We start from the raw sequence: 15,790 nt of genomic DNA, 5'->3' as shown, positions 1-15,790 counted from the left end.
CAATCAAAAGCACAGAACTGTGCAACTAGAGATTATCATACTAAGTGGAGTAAGTCAGAAAGAGAAAGACAAATACCATATGATATCACTTATATGTGGAATCTAAAATATGGCACAGATGAATCTATCTACAAAACAGAAACAGACTCACAGACATAGAGAATACACTTGTGGTTGCCAAGGCGGGGGTTGGGGGGTGGCGGGTGAGAGATGGATTGGGAGTGTGGGATTAGCAGATGTAAACTATTATATACAGGATGGATAAACAACAAGGTCCTACTGTAGAGCACAGGGAACTATATTCAATATCCTGTGATAAACCATAATGGAAAAGAATATGAAAAAATAATGTCTAGGGCTTCCCTGGTGGCTCAGTGGTTAAGAATCTGCCTGCCAATGCAGGGGTCGCGGGTTCGTGCCCCGGTCCGGGAGGATCCCACGTGCCGCGGAGCGGCTGGGCCCGTGAGCCATGGCCGCTGAGCCTGCGCGTCCGGAGCCTGTGCTTCGCAGCAGGAGAGGCCACAACAGTGAGAGGCCCGCGTACCGCAAAAAAAAAAATATATATATATATATATATATAATGTCTATATAATGTAAAAAAAAAAATGGGATAATACCTACTCCATTGGGATGATCATGAGCATTACATGAAATAACCTGGCCAAGGACCAAGCATGAAGCAAACTTTCAATGCATAGTAGCAATTAACAGGATAATAATTATTATTGCAATTATTTACAAGAAAACCACTTACACACACACACACAGACACACACACACACACACAAAAGCACAGAACTGGAAGTGTTCATTATTACCCAAGTGGGTGGTTACTTAAGGGCACCACTTACTTAGATGGGAACCACTGGTGTAGACTAGTCCTTCACCTGCCATGATTGCATTTACTCCAATTCTAGCCAGACCTCTAGGACTCTAAAAATCATATCCCATTCTCAATTAAATGAATTAGCAGAGCATAGGGGACCACTGATTTGGGGCTGAGTGTGGGAAGGATGTGTGGGGAGAAGTACTGGGCCATGGGTCATGGATGCAGGGTGGCAGGGATGGGGAGGGCCAGTTGTGCTCTGGTCTCGCCTCTTCCCCTTTCCTTTGCCCTCTGTCCTTGGCTCCACTTCCTTCTCAGGCTCAGATTTCTACTAAGGAGCACCTGTCAGGTGGGGGTTTTATGATCAGTTTTCTTTAAGGTTAAGATTCACAATTCTATTGTAATTTTCCCCACTGTTGTTGGCCCATCCCATCTACTGGCTCCCTTCTTTTTCTCTGAGAAGGTGTTTCCAAGAACCCAGACCCTTCTTCTGCCCACTCCCCAACCCGTATGAAACCTCTGGGCTCAGAGGCGATTTCTGCCTGATCAGAGAGATAGGACTATGGAGTCAGGGCATTCGTATGCTCGCAGTATGAAATGAGCCGCTCGCAGTATGAAATCAGCCACGGAAGACACAAAGTGATATGCAGTAACGTCTCCACTTTTATTGGCCTCTTGCTCCCCAGGGCACCCTGCTTCTGCTGACTCAATGCCTCAGAACTTTGGTGTCTGAGGTCTCAGACACCACTTTGCCGTCCATGAACTTGAGGGTGGTGGTCTTCTGGACGGTTTGCGTGGAGTTGCTGCTGTCCACGGCGTCACCAAGACTGTAACAGAAGACAAAGCCCCAGTTATAAACAGCACCGCAGAGAAAAGAGAAACAAGGAAAGTGGAGAAAAGAAGCCTCCCGATCCCCGCCTGCATGTCCCAGTTCCCCTTCGCTGCTTCCTCCATAAGAGGAAAACTGAAGGCCAAATTCCACCTGTGCTCCAAGAACGGCTAGGAGCAATATTTAGTCTATTCTCTTCTTGGGGCACGCGCAGAGCACCAGCTCAGTGCTCAGTGGGTACCAATGAACAGGCACATGGGGGGTTTACAAAAGCTCAGGCTTTGGGGAGAAGTGGTAGCTTGACCCCAGCTTATACCGAGGAGAGCCCCACTCACTTGAAGTCCTCCCCATCTTCCAGGAGGCGGTGGTAGGTGTTGATCTCAGCCTCTAGCTTGACCTTGATGTTCAGCAGGGCCTCGTACTCCTGGGTCTGGCGTTGCCCCTCCGCCCGGGTCTGGGCCAGCTCCGACTCCAGGTGCAGGAGGACCCCATTGAGCTGCTCCATCTGCATGGCATAGCGAGCCTCCACTTCCCTCAGGCTGTTCTCCAGGCTGGCCTTCTGCAGGGGCATAGGGAGAAGGTCGGGTGAGACAGGGTGGAGGGAGAGTCTCTGCAGCTTTCAGCCCTCTTTGAAACTTTGAGTGCCTACTGTTTGCCAGGTACTAGGGTAGTGAGTAGAAGCAGTGGAAAATACAGAGAGAAACAACTCTTTCTGAGCGAAAGGCGCTGAGGGCTCTCACCAGATTTCTCATGGAGTCCAGGTCGATCTCTAGGGACTGGACAGTGCGTCTCAGCTCCGTGAGTGTCATCTCAGCAGCTCCTATCTCAGCGGTCTGCGAGGTGACCACTGTGGTGCTCTCCTCAATCTGCGGGGGGCATATGGTCCTCAGGTCCCTCCTTCTCTGTTGGCCTCCCTCCCGCACCCTCGTGCCTCTTGTGCTTAGCCTGGCATCCATCCCTCTCCCTCGTGTACCTGCTGGGACCAGTACTTGTCCAGCTCCTCTCGGTTCTTCTGAGCCAGCTCGTCATACTGGGCTCGGATGTCTGCCATGATCTTGCTGAGGTCCTGAGCTTTGGGGGCATCCAACTCCACGGTCAACCCAGAGTTGGCAATCTGGTTTTGTAGACCCTTTACTTCCTAAAGGAGAAAGGGACAAAAGTGAGGCGGTGCTCAGGGTCAGAGCTCCAGGAAGCCTCTTCACCTGTGACTGCCTCTTCCAGGAGGCCTATGGGATCAGTTGGAGAACAGAACAGGGGAATCTCTTGACTTTGCTCTCTGGGTGTTGCCAGTTCTGGGCCTTCTACTCCAGATGGCTAAAATGCCAGCTGTCAACGCCATGCTTGTCACTCACAGGTGGTGGTTTCTCTCTCCTCGCTTCACCCTGTCCCTCCATCTACAAACCTGCTCCTTGTACCTTCCTCTCTCACCTCCTCCATCAGGTCTCACTTCTACTGCTAGCTGTTTCCACTGTGGTCCTCATCTCATCCTCTCACCCATGGCCTTTTGACCTCATCACACTCTAATTCAGGTGACCCACCGAGCGTGGCAACAGTCTGATGAAGAAGCACTCAGGCTGGTAGTTCTAAACTCCCCTGCAAGGCGGCTTGCAGGCGGCCTGCTCCGTCTAGTCCCCGGCCCAGACTCATCTTGGTCCCTTGGTTCCTGGCTTGGCCAGGGTCCCCTGCTTGCCTCCTCGTGGTTCTTCTTCATGAACAGCAGCTCCTCCTTGAGAGCCTCGATCTCAGTCTCCAGCTGCAGCCGGGTGACATTGGTGTCATCAATGACCTTGCGGAGCCCGTGGATGTCACTCTCCACAGACTGGCGCATGGCCAGCTCTGTCTCATACCTGTGGGAGTGGAGGTGATTGGAAGGGCCCCGTCTCTGATCCTGAACCTTCTCAACCCACGCCACCTACTAAGAGCAGCCCCATGCCCACTGCAAACCAGCCACCTGATTCAGAAATCAGGCAGTAATCCTCTGAGCACTGTTCCTGGCACTTGGAGAACAGTGTTCTTACACTGGATTACGTGAAGAATAAACTGATGGAGCCTTACTCTCATCCACCCAGCTCTACCCACAGCTGAACAAGATCCCCCTAACGGACCCCAGCTTCCTAGCCCCCAGCCTTACTTGACTCTGAAGTCATCAGCAGCAAGACGGGCATTATCAATCTGCAGAACGATGCGGGCATTGTCCACAGAGCTTGCAAAAATCTGGGGGGATTGTAGAGAGAGGTCGCTCCATGAATGGGAAGTCAGTGATGGCGGTGGGCTGAGTGTGTGGAGGGTGTCATGTGTCTCAGTGAAAGAACCTTCCTAGTCCTTGGAATAACCAGAGACTTTCCTTGTATACCTATCCCCTTCTACCTGTGCCCCCTCACACTGTTCCCTCCTTTCCTGGAGTCTCAAATCCCAGCGTTCCCAGTCTCCTGCTGCCCTTCCTTCTAGGCCTCTGCTGGCTGGTCAGCCCGGAAGTGAGCAGTTACTAAACCGCCCTCTCCCTGGCCCTCTCCCAGCATTTTTCCTAGTGCACCTGCTCAGCATACCCCCGCCCCACCGGTGGGCCTCCTCTTTACTCCCAGATGACTCAGCCTTATAGCCACATCTGCTTAACCCCTCCAATTGTCCCCTCTCCACCAGAAGCCAAAGTGTCTGGGCCCTCTTTATTGAGCCTTGTTTCACCTCCCTCTATGCTGTCCACTCCTCTGCGAAGCTCCCCCCTCCTCCTCCCACTCTGTCCTGGGGAAGGGCCCTCCTGTGCCCATTCACCACCCTTGGGGGCCCTGTGACCAGGGGCGATGTCTATGGAAATTCGGGGCATTCCTAACCTTCTGCGGGTGGAGTTGGGGGCGGGGCGGGAGATAGACAAGGGGAAGGAGTGCATGCACCCCACCCTACTAAAATTTCTATCCTTGGGGGAGGGAGAGGAAGAGGGGAGTGGATAACTGGAGGGTCAAACGTGGCTGGGAGTTGGGGCTGCTCCCTCCATGCCCCCTTACCTGAACCCTCAGGTCCTCGATGGTCTTCAAGTAGTGCCCCCAGTCTCTGACCTGGGGTCCTTTCTTCTCCAGGTGTTCCCGGATTTTGCTCTCCAGTCTCCTATTATCGGCCTCCAGGCTCCTCACCCTCTCCAGGTAGGAGGCCAGGCGGTCATTCAGGTCTTGCATGGTCTCCTTCTCACCCTGGATGCCCCCTACACCCACAAGACCCCCGGCCATCCCGGCGCCCAGGTTCCCGGACCCCCAGCCGCCCCGGACGCTGGTGGAGCGGGACACGGAGATCCGGGAGCCCGAGCCCCCGGCGCCTGCATAGACGCTGGCAGCGCTGCTGACCGGTCGGACCCCGTGGCCAGGTGACTGCGCGGAGCCCAGGGACCGGTAGCTGGAGAAGGTGGACTGGGCGCTGAAGCTCATGTTTGCTCCGCGAGGAAAAAGCGAGGCCAGGACTCAGGTGCTGGGCCGTGGAGTGTGTGAGGTCCGCAACTCAAGTTATAGCTCTCAGGGAGGGGGTGGGTGGCAACCCGCCCGGGTGGGAACCCGCCCCCCGACAGGCCCCGCCTCCGCCACCAGAGTCGCCGCGGAAGCGCGGAAGCCTGCGCCACAGGTTCCTGACCCTCCCCAGCCTTTCCCCGCCCCCTCAGCACCGTCCTGCCAAGGTTACCCTCCAGCCCCCAGGGTGGCGGTGAGTGAGTGGGGCCGGGACAGCCGTGGGCAGCAGGTGAAGTTGGCTCTGGCAGCTGGGACTTCAGGGCAGGAAATGACGTCATGGTACCCCCCCTCCCCCAGGTAGGGGAGGTACAGGCCTGGTTGAGAATTTGGGGGATGAGTGTTGGGGTCGGGTGTGAGTCTCCGTCGTTGTCCTCAGCTGCAGCCCAAGTTCCCACCTGCAGGGGGCATCTTGGGGAATCCCGGAACCCTAGGAGTCCTGGGGAAGAAAAGTTGGGGGCTGGAGAAGAGGAAGAGAAACGCGATTCTGAGCCTCAAGTCTGCTGGTTTACACTCGACCCCCCCCACACACTTGGTTCCCAATCGTGCCCTCCTGCACTTGTTCCCTAGCACACACTCAGCCCCTATCCTATGCACGTGTATCGTCAATTACCCACAGAAACGCTTACTCACCAATTATGTTCACTCTGAACCTTCCCACTCCCTCCCCATCCCTCAGCCCACTGCCACTGAGGCCTGGCCTTCCTCAAGCACTCTGTGGTTTGAACAGGAGTCCTCACCTCTACACACCTGCGTATCAGCCTTACCCACACCCTGGGTAAACAAATATTTCTGAGCACTTACATTTCGACAAATATTTGTTGGGCATCTACTGTGCAACAGGCCCTGTTCTAGTTGCTGGGAGAGCAGCAGTGGAAAGAGACCAACAATCCCTCATGGAGACTGTCATGTGTCCTATTTGTTATGGGGCCTGAGAGGACAGACATGCACACCTCCAAACATTCTGGCCGAGACTCAGCACTGGTGGCCAGCCCTTTCTCCCTCCTTACTAGGACTGTTCGGCAAGCCCCCTCCTTCCCCTGCCTCTCCTCCAAAGGCTCTCTGGATCCCAAGCCTGTCCCCAGGGGGCTGCCTCCTCCAGGAAGCTTATGTCAGGATATGGGTGAGAAGGATGGACGTAGGGAAGTTCCCCCTGCTCCCTTCACCCCTGAAACTGGATGGTGACCCTCTGCTGAATGAGCTGGAGGAATCCTGAGGTACTGGGCGTTCAAGTCTGTTGCCACCAGCGGCTCATTTGTCTGGCAGGGCCTGGCATTACACACCTGTCTGTGCTCTTTGCTCTGGGGAGGACCTATCGATTCTTATCGAGCTGCCAGCTGAACTGAAGAGGTGAAGGCAGATGGGAGAGGAGGAATGGGAAGAGGAGGGGCCCCAGGAGTAGCTAGGTCAACGGACCAGACAGAGGGGAGGCACTGCTCAGATGAGGGGCTTGGCCCTGGATCATCCCAGGCCTGGCACCTTCTGGTGAGGAAAGCCCCTCAGCACCCAAAGGGAGCTGGCTAGGAGCAGGTCAGGGTGGGAACTGGCCTGGGGACGGTCAGGGCCTGCTGAAGGTCAAAAGGCAAATGGCATGCAAATTAGCATACAAATGAATGCCCACTAGTTTTTCATGGAGGATTTCTGGGAGCTTAGAAGTGCCAGCCAGTCAAAGGGGTTTCTCCTGCTTTCACCTTCACATTCCCCCATGAAGTTCCAGGATTGTCATGTTGTGCAGTATTGCACAATAAGGTGTAGAGGTTACAGATGTGATGTATTGCCTTTGCTGTGTTTGCTAAACTTGAAGTCAGACAATCTGTGGGCTTTGCCAGCTGTGTGACCTTGGGGAAGTCACTTAATTCTGTGTTTCAGTTTCTTCACTGGTAAAAGGAGAAGAAAGCCTGTCCAGTCTATCTCCTTGGGTGGCAATTGATATGAATGTTAATTATTACTCACTTATTCACTGAACAAATGCTAATTACTTACTGGGGAGTAAATCTCCAGGAGGGCAGCTGTGAGGGGGTCAGTGTAATTGTAAAGATGTCTCCATGATATAAGGACTCTTTCTAAGTCACTTAACACCCCTGGGGGACTTTGAATTCCAACAGGGATCAGGCCCAGATCTAAGGATTCTTATCTAAACTCCTTTCCAGGTCTTTCTCTGACTCCTGCCCCACTCCAACTGCTTGGGACATTTTGGGGCCTGGGGAGGGAGGCACTGTCTGGGTCTGGAGGAGGAGAGCTGCCAGCCAGGTCTTATCTCCCATAGCTGATGTTAGTGGCCACATTCCTGACCTCTTGCAGCACCGGGGCAAATACCGACCTCAGGTTTCCAGCACCAGCTGCCCTTTTCCACCACATCCAGATTCCTCTGTGATTCAGGGCCTTTTCACTCTCCTGAGAGCCTCTGGGAGAGCTGGGGAGGGGGTGTGAGGGGGGAGTTTCGGGCCCCCAGGTTCCCAGTACTGGGGCTCTGGGGTGGTGGTGGGATGGGCGATGGTGAGGCTGGTCCCTGGAGTAGGAGGAACAGGAAGGGTCCCGGTGAGAGGCCGGAACAAAGACAGATGAGAAGGCGAGTGGAGTAAAGGAGCTCAGCAGAGGGGGGTCCTGAAGGAGGGGAAATGGTCCCCCACCCCCATCCTGCCCTGTGTTCCGGTGTCCTGCTGAGGGGGAGCTGGGAACCTGAGAGACAGGTTTAACTACTGAGTAAACTCCAAGATGACCCTGATAAGAGGGGGCGGGTCAGCTCTTTCCTCCCCCTTCCCTACACTCTCCCTTGGAGAGCTGGAGCCGCAGCCCTGGGAGAACTAGATAGTGGGGAGATTAAGGGATTGGGGGATCATGGGGGCCTGGAGCCCTTTAGGCTTTGCTTTATCATTTAGTCTGTAAATTTGGTACCCAACCCTGAGGAGGGGGTTGTTTAGGTTAGCAACTGAAGTGTGACGGTTGGGGTCTATAGACCAGACAGCAGGGGGCGGGGGAGGGCGGGGGCGGGAGTCGGATTCTCACCATCGTCTCCAAGGATTGAAGGATTGAGAACGACTCCGGAAAGGACCTTCCAAAGGTGTGAGTGTCTTGCGGGCAGTGAGAGGTCTTTTTAGTGGGAACAGTAGGGGGCAGCAAGGTGGGTGAGAGGTTGGCCTGGGAGGCTCCCCTCAGCTCCCCTCAGTGCAGGGCCCAGTGTGCCAGTGGACCTCCCACAGGAGGACCCCAAGGGCTACTGAATTAGGGGCAGAGCCTCCGAGGGAGAGAACACACAGAGGGAGGAACGGGGCGAGACCCAAGGGAAAGGAGTCTGGGGGCTGGGTGGGAATTCCTCTTGCTCAGCCCTGAGTCTGGCATGTAGCGGGAGCTCCATAAATGATTTTGATTTAAACAATTAATGAAAAGGGGGCTGAGGATTGTGGTTAGGTAGGCTGTGGAGGCAGGTGGGATGATGGGGGTGGCAGCTGGGTTGGGAGCAAGGCCCAGTCTGAATCCCTCAAGACTTTTGGGAATGCCTCTGGAAGTGTCCCTGCCCCATTTGGAGAACCTGGACCTGCCTGTCTAGTGTAGACTGGGAGAGGGGTTCTGAGGGTTCGGGCCAGGCCCTTTCCCCCAGGGTTGGGAAGGTCAAAGAATGCTCTGTACTTTTATATCATTGCTTCAGCTGGGCTTGTATCCTGGGTTATTTTCCAGGGATAAAGGAAGGAAAGATCATGAAGAACATGTAGCTGCCCAGGAATCTCCAGCGATAAAGCTCAGAGAGGGTTCCAGGAAATCTGGCCCTTCCAGAGTCCCCTCAGCTCCCTGGGGTCCCCTGCAGTCTCCTCTGGCAAAGCCAGCTCTCACCCACCAGGCGTGGCCTCTCCTATACTTATGACCCCTTCCCCTTCCCCCGTCTGACCCTGGTACTCCTGGTCCCTCCTCTGGTACAACCCCGTTACCTCAATGCCATCCCCCAGCCCATCACCTCTTTCCAATCTGCCAAGAGGTGTGTGGCGCACAGGGATGAGTGTGGCACTTGGTGTCAAAAGACCTGGGTTCAAGGTCCCACTGCTGGCTGGGTGACCTTGGGCAAATTTACTTGCCTTGGTCTCCTCAGCTGTAGAATAAGGATAATAGTTACATCTACTCCGAGAGCTTTCATGAGAATCAAATGAGACAATCTGCCTGGAAGGGCTTTGACAGCTGAAGAAGTCAGTTCATTTCCTCTCTTGTCTGGTTTGCCCCCATCTACTCTTTGCCTTCCCAGGTCCCTTATTTTGCTCTCGCTACCCTCTAGCCTTCTGCTCCCTCCTCATCACTATTTCTTTACTTTCAATTTGGGCACAGGGCAGGGGCAGCTAAAACTGAGTCTATGGAAAAGGGGGCGAAATGCAAAAGTAGAGTGGCTGAAAACCCATCTCAAAATCATCCCATCAATGGCCACGTCTCTACCAGTCTCTCTCCTTTTGGCTTTGAACTAGGCAGATCTACTAGCAATGTCTGGGGAAACTGTCCTGTGAGCAGCTAGACAGGCAAGGCTACAGCTTGAGAGAGGCATGGGGTATGGAATGCAGCTTGTGGAGCCAAGGCTAGCCCTCAGGGCTTGGCAAAAACTGGACAAAGTCAGCCTCCTCCTTGTCTCCTTGGCCTGTGCACTGACCGACCTGCACAGGCAGATGGGGTAGCCCTGTCTGGAGCCATCCCCCTAGAGGATCTGGGGGAAACCCTGGTGTGGATGAGATGGCCTAAGGAAAAAGATCAGACAAAAAAAGTGGGCAGAATCTGCATAGAGGGACCCAAGGCAAGAAGAGGAGGAAGAGACAGAGGGAAAAGAGAGGAGAGAGGAGAGGAGGTCCAGACTCCTGCCAGCTCCCAAAAGAGACCAGGAGAGAGGGCTGTCATGAAAGCCAAGGAGAAGAAGTTTCAAGGAGGGGCAGATGCACACAGAGATCAAGGAGGCTGTGGAGAAGCAGAGAACTTCCAGTAAAGTGATGGAGACCAAAGCCAGATGCTGAAAGGCCAAGGAGTCAGTGCTAAGTGGAAGCAGAATGTAAACTTTTCTTTTATGAAGTTTGGGGGAATGCCCTCGCAGTCCAGTGGTTAGGACTCTGCTCCCTCACGGCTGAGGGTTCGGGTTCAGTCCTTGCTAAGATCCCACAAGCCGTGTGTTGTGGCCAAAAAAAAAGAAGTTTAGGAAATTTCCTGGTGGTCCAGTGGTTAGGACTCCATGCTTCCACTGCTGGGAGCATGGGTTCGATCCCCGGTCGGGGAACTAACATCCTGAAAGCCGCATGGCATGGCAAAAAAAAATAATAATAATAAATTAAAAATAAAAAAAAAAGGTTTGTCAGGGAAGGAAAGGAGAAAATGGGGTGATACCCTGTTGTAGGTAGCAAGGTTGATGGAAGGTGTCCTCAGGATGGTACTGTTTAGCCAGGCTGATCAGTGATTAAACAACCAATGACAATGGAGTGAGGTTGGTGCTGGGCCAGGGCAAGTCCAGGGCCCAATGGAAGCCCATAGCAGCAACTGCTAACCCAGCCTAAGAGCCTAGGGGAAGGGACATTTCAGCAGAAACCTGAAGAGTGCTAGTACTAGTAGGTGGCAGACCTGGGATTTGTCATACGTAACCTCTACATGCTTCTGCCTCTCTACCAATGGGAAGAGCAGGACAGAGGCAGAAGGAGCCTGCGGCACGTGTGATGAGGTAACATGGTCTACCCGTGGTGCATGAGACTATGTGAATGGTTCTGAGGTCCCAGTGAAGGTCACACAGCATGGCTCCATGATGAGACCAACCACATGAGAATCTGTATCCTGGGGGAATCTCTTGCTGAGAGATGAGCGGGAGGGAGTGGTGGAAACTCAGAGGCAAAGGAATCTAGATTTACAACATTGTTGAAATAGACTCTTGGGGTGGGTTGAATGGGAAAGCAAAGACAACCAGAAGACCTCAGAGGAAGAGGAGTCCAGGGCTTGGGAGCTGACATGATGGGTGGCGGCTGCAGTCTAGAAAACAAGGGAGCACGAGATGTGGCATGTCAGAGAGGGGACTGTCGGAGTTTGGGGTCAGAGCAGACGATATCATTTAAGGGTGGCTGAAAATCATGGAGTTAAGGATCTTAAGGAAAAGAAGCGATAGGAAAAGAGCATAGATTTTGGAGTCGGGCAGATCTGAGTCTGTGTTCTAGCTCTGTTGTTTGCCTGCTGCGTGACCTCGTTCAAGTCGGGTGCCCAAGTTAGTAAGCTTCTCTGAGCTACAGTTTCCCCATCTGTTGTTGCAGGAATTAAATGTGCATGATAGGGCCTGGAGCATAGCAGGTGCTCCCCTGCCTTCTTCTGCTGAAATAATCAGCATGGAGGTTCAAGCCTCTCAGTTTAGTTCAGTTCTACAGTGAGCTGGGGATACAGAGAGAAATAAAAATAAAGGAGATGATTATTAGAGGGGACAGATAACCAGACCAAAAAAATACAGTGTGATAGGTGCTACGAAAAGTTCTAAAGTAGTATCAGAGGAGGGAATAATTCATCCATTCATTAACAATTTGTAAGGGAGCTGTTATGTGCCAGCCATGTTCTAGGCTCTGGGGATACAGCAAAGAAAAGCCAGATAAGGTTGTTGTTCTTGCGGAGCTCACATTTTAGGTGGAAGGGTTGGGATCGTGGAGAACCTCAAGAAGGAGGGAATGCTCTGGCAGAGCTTCAAAAAAATGAACAAGAACTTGTTAGAGAGACAAGGGGGTCAAGGAGAAGTCTTTACAGATAGAACGGTATTGTGATCTGTTACAGTATCCAACAGAGTCACCTCCTCTGAGTTTCAGATATGTATCTCCTGCCTGTCACTGGATATTGTCCCCAGCTGGAATTTTCAAAGAAATCTTTTTTATTAAAAAAAGTTTTTTGGCTGTGCCGTGCAGCTTGTGGGATCTTAGTTCCCAGACCAGGGGTTGAACCTGTACCCTTGGTGGTGAAAGAGTGGTCTCCTAACCACTGGACTGGTGGGGAATTCCCAAAGAAATCAAGCGTATTAGATGTAAGGCTGGATCTTCCTGCATCTTTTTTTTTTTTCTTTAAAAAAATTCAGATTTATTGAGGTACAATTTGCATAGAGAAATGTTCACTCTTTTCAGGGATACGGTTCAATGGGTTTGGACAGACGGATACAGTTGTAGACCTGCCACCATAAATCAAGATAGAAAACATTGAATCACCTCAGAAAGTCCTATTGCATTCCTTCATAGTCAGTCTCCCTCACCCACCCCCAGCTCTGGCAACCATCAATCTGCCCCAATGATTTTTCCTTTTTCAGAATGCCACGTAGATTGAATCATAGACTATGTTAGCTTTTGTCTCTGACTTCTTTCACTTAGCATAATGCTTTTGTGTTTCACCCATGTTATTGCATGTATCAGCACTTCGTTCCTCTTTTTGCTGTATAGTATTCTACTGTATGGCGGTATCACAATTAGTTTATTCATTCACCAGTACGTGGGTATTTGAGTTGTTTCCAGTTTTTAGTAATTATGAATAAAGGTGTTATAAATATTTGTGCACAGTTCTTTGTGTGGATATAAGTTTACATTTTTCTTGGATAAAATAGCTAGGAATGGGATGGTGCGTTGTATGATAAGTATATGTTTAACTTTCTAAGAAACTGCCAAACTGTTTTTCAATTGAAGTTTAGTTAATTTATAATATTTTGTTCAAACTATTTTCTAAAGTAACTGTACCATTTTGCATTCCCACCAGTAATGTATGAGGGTTCTAATTGCTCTTCACCCTCACCAGCACTTTCTATTGTTTTTCTTTTTTTAAATTACAGTTTTACTGGTGGGTGCATAGTAATATCTCATTGTCATTTTAATTTGTATTTTCGTAATGACTAATGATGTTGAGCAACTTTTTTATGTGCTTTTGTTGCCATCTGTGTCTCTTCTTTGATGAAGTGTCAGTGCAAATCTTTTGCCCATTAAAAAATATTGGGTTGTCCATAAAAAAACGAAAAGACAACCTACGGAATGGGAGAAAACATTTGCAGATGATAAGACAGAAAAGGGCTTAATCTCCAAAATATACAAACAGCTCATACAACTCAAGAAAAAAACAAATAACCCAATCAAAAAATGGACAGAAGACCTTAATAGACATTTCTCCAAAGAAGACATACAGATAGCCAGGAGACACATGAAAAGATGCTCAACATCACTAATTATTAGAGAAATGCGAATCAAAACTACAATGAGGTACCACCTCACACTGGTCAGAATGGCCATCATTAAAGAGTCTACAAATAACAAATGCTGGAGAGGGAGTGGAGAAAAGGGAGTCCTCCTGCACTGTTGGTGGGAGTGTAAGTTGGTGCAGCCACAACGGAAAACAGTGTGGAGGCTCCTCAGAAAACTAAAAATAGAACTACCATATGATCCAGCAATCCCACTCCTGGGCATATAACCAGACAAAACTATAATTCAAAAAGACATGCACCCCTATGTTCATAGCAGCACTATTCACAATAGCCAAAACATGGAAACAACCTAAACGTCCATCAACAGATGAATGGATAAAGATGTGGTACATATGCACAATGGAATACTACTCAGCCATAAAAAAGAACGAAATAATTACCATTTGCAGCAACATGGATGAAACTAGAGATTATCATACTGAGTGAAGTAAGTCAGAAAGAGAAAGACAAATACTGTATGATATCACTTATATGTGGAATCTAAAATATGGCAAAATGAACCTATTTACAAAACAGAAACAGGCTCACAGACATAGAGAACAGACTTGTGGTTGCTACGGGGGTAGGGGCTGGGGGACGGAAGGACTGGGAGTGTCGGATTAGCAGATATAAACTATTACATATAGGATGGATAAACAAGGTTCTACTGTATAGCACAGGGAACTATTTTCAATCTCCTGTGGTAAACCATAATGGAAAAGAATATATAAAAAAAGAATGTCTCTATGTGTATAACTGAGTCACTTTGCTGTATAGCAGAGACTGACACAACATTGTAAATATACTATACTTCAGTAAAAAAATAAAATTAAATTTAAAATATTGGGTCGTCTTTTTTACTATTTATTTACGAGAGTTTTAGAAAATATATCTAGATTTAAGTCTTTCATCATATATGTGATTTACAACTATTTTCTTCCAGTCTGTAGTTGTCTTTCCATTTTCTTAATGGTGTCTCTTGTGGAGAAGCTATTGGTTTTGAAGAAGTCCATTTTATCAAGTTTTTAGTTTAAGGATCATGCCCTGGTGCTGTATTTGAGAAATCTTTGCTTATGTGAAAGTCACAAAGATTTTTTTCTGTTTTCTCCTAGAAGATTTATGGTTTTAGATTTTTCTTTTTTTTTTTTTTTTGGTTAATCGTTTATTTATCATGAGAAACTATTCCTTAGCCCAGATATTAGTAGTTCATAGTTCAGGAACACAGGTAAGTGACAAACTTCCATGGAACTCAACCCAAAGAAATTCTTTATATTCCAAAATCACTTTGCACTCTGAAAGATACCAGCCTTCCTCATCTCCTCAAAATCTTTTATGGAATCATAAGTTCTGTAGAAATCTGCATATGCCTTCTTTCTTGGTTCAGCCACAGCAAACTTATAGAAAGCTGCAACTCCCAAGGAGACAAAGAATGCTCCAACAATATGAAATCGCAGACGCTTGGCCAGAAGGCCACGCATCTGAGGTTTTGTCAAAGAACTGGAAGCCATGGTAGTTTTTCTCCTTGACAGCAGACTATTTCAAGGTCACGCAATCAAGAACACTCCAGCAGGTCCCACAGGGTCCACTTTGTGACCCGGGCCTGAAGGCCGCGGCATGCGGGCCAGCATCCCAACTTTCGGCGAGCGTGGCCCGGGCAGGGGCCTATGGTTCTAGATTTTACATTTTGGCCTAAGATTCATTTGAGTTAATGTGTTTGGCAAATATTTTCTCCCAATCTGTGGCTTACTTTTGTATTTTCTTTCTTTTTTTTTTATAAATTTATTTTTTGGCTGCGTTGGGTTTTCATTGCTGGGTGAGGGCTTTCTCTAGTTGTGGCGAGTGGGTGCTACTCTTCGTTGTGGTATGTGGGCTTCTCATTGCGGTGGCTGCTCTTGTTGCGGAGCATGGGCTCTAGGCGCAGGCTCAGTAGTTGTGGTGCACGGGCTTAGGTGCTCCATGGCTTGTGGGATCTTCGTGGACTAGGGCTTGAACCTGTGCCCCCTGCATTGGCAGGTGGATTCTTAACCACTGTGCCACCAAGGAAGTCCCTACTTTTGTATTTTCTTAACAGTGTCATTAGAATAGATGACATTTTTAATTTTGGTAAAATTCCATTGTCAAATTTTTCTTTAATAGTTTATTTGTGTGTGTGTGTGTTCTAAGAAATCTTTACCTAACCCAAGATCACTAAGTTTTTTTCCTTATGTTTTCTTCTAGAAGTTGGATATTTTTAGGTTTTTTGTTTTGAGTTGATTCTTGTCTATGACATGAAGTATGGGTTGAGGTTAATTTTTTTTTTTTGCATGCGGATGTCCAATTGTTCCAGCACTATTTGTTGAAAAGACTATATTTTCTGCAATGATTTACTTTGGTACCATTGTGTGAGTCTATTTCTGAGCTCTTATGTTCCACTGATGTATATATATCTATCCTTATGTTAATACCCCACTGTCTTGATTACT

At 49.4% G+C, this 15,790-nt stretch overlaps 1 protein-coding gene and 1 pseudogene across 1 annotated transcript; both read right to left on the bottom strand.

Annotated features, from left to right (window-relative positions):
- Positions 1-1,187: 1,187 nt before the first annotated feature.
- KRT18 (keratin 18) lies at positions 1,188-5,099 on the bottom strand. The gene is made up of 7 exons (XM_030763075.2): positions 4,655-5,099; positions 3,787-3,869; positions 3,346-3,502; positions 2,629-2,793; positions 2,396-2,521; positions 1,991-2,214; positions 1,188-1,653 (listed from the first exon to the last, which is right to left on the bottom strand). The coding sequence occupies exons 1-7, from the start codon at positions 5,066-5,068 to the stop codon at positions 1,533-1,535; spliced, it is 1,290 nt and encodes a 429-aa protein (XP_030618935.1). The 5' UTR covers positions 5,069-5,099; the 3' UTR covers positions 1,188-1,532.
- Positions 5,100-14,458: 9,359 nt separating this feature from the next.
- On the bottom strand, positions 14,459-14,892 carry LOC111173965 (cytochrome c oxidase subunit 6C pseudogene; annotated as a pseudogene).
- Positions 14,893-15,790: the final 898 nt, after the last annotated feature.

This window comes from Delphinapterus leucas, chromosome 11 (assembly GCF_059928025.1).
Source record: "Delphinapterus leucas isolate spDelLeu-1000000601 "Yukka" chromosome 11, BTC_Dleu_Yukka2, whole genome shotgun sequence".
Taxonomy (NCBI): domain Eukaryota; kingdom Metazoa; phylum Chordata; class Mammalia; order Artiodactyla; family Monodontidae; genus Delphinapterus; species Delphinapterus leucas.
This window is presented reverse-complemented; position numbering and strand designations above follow the sequence as displayed.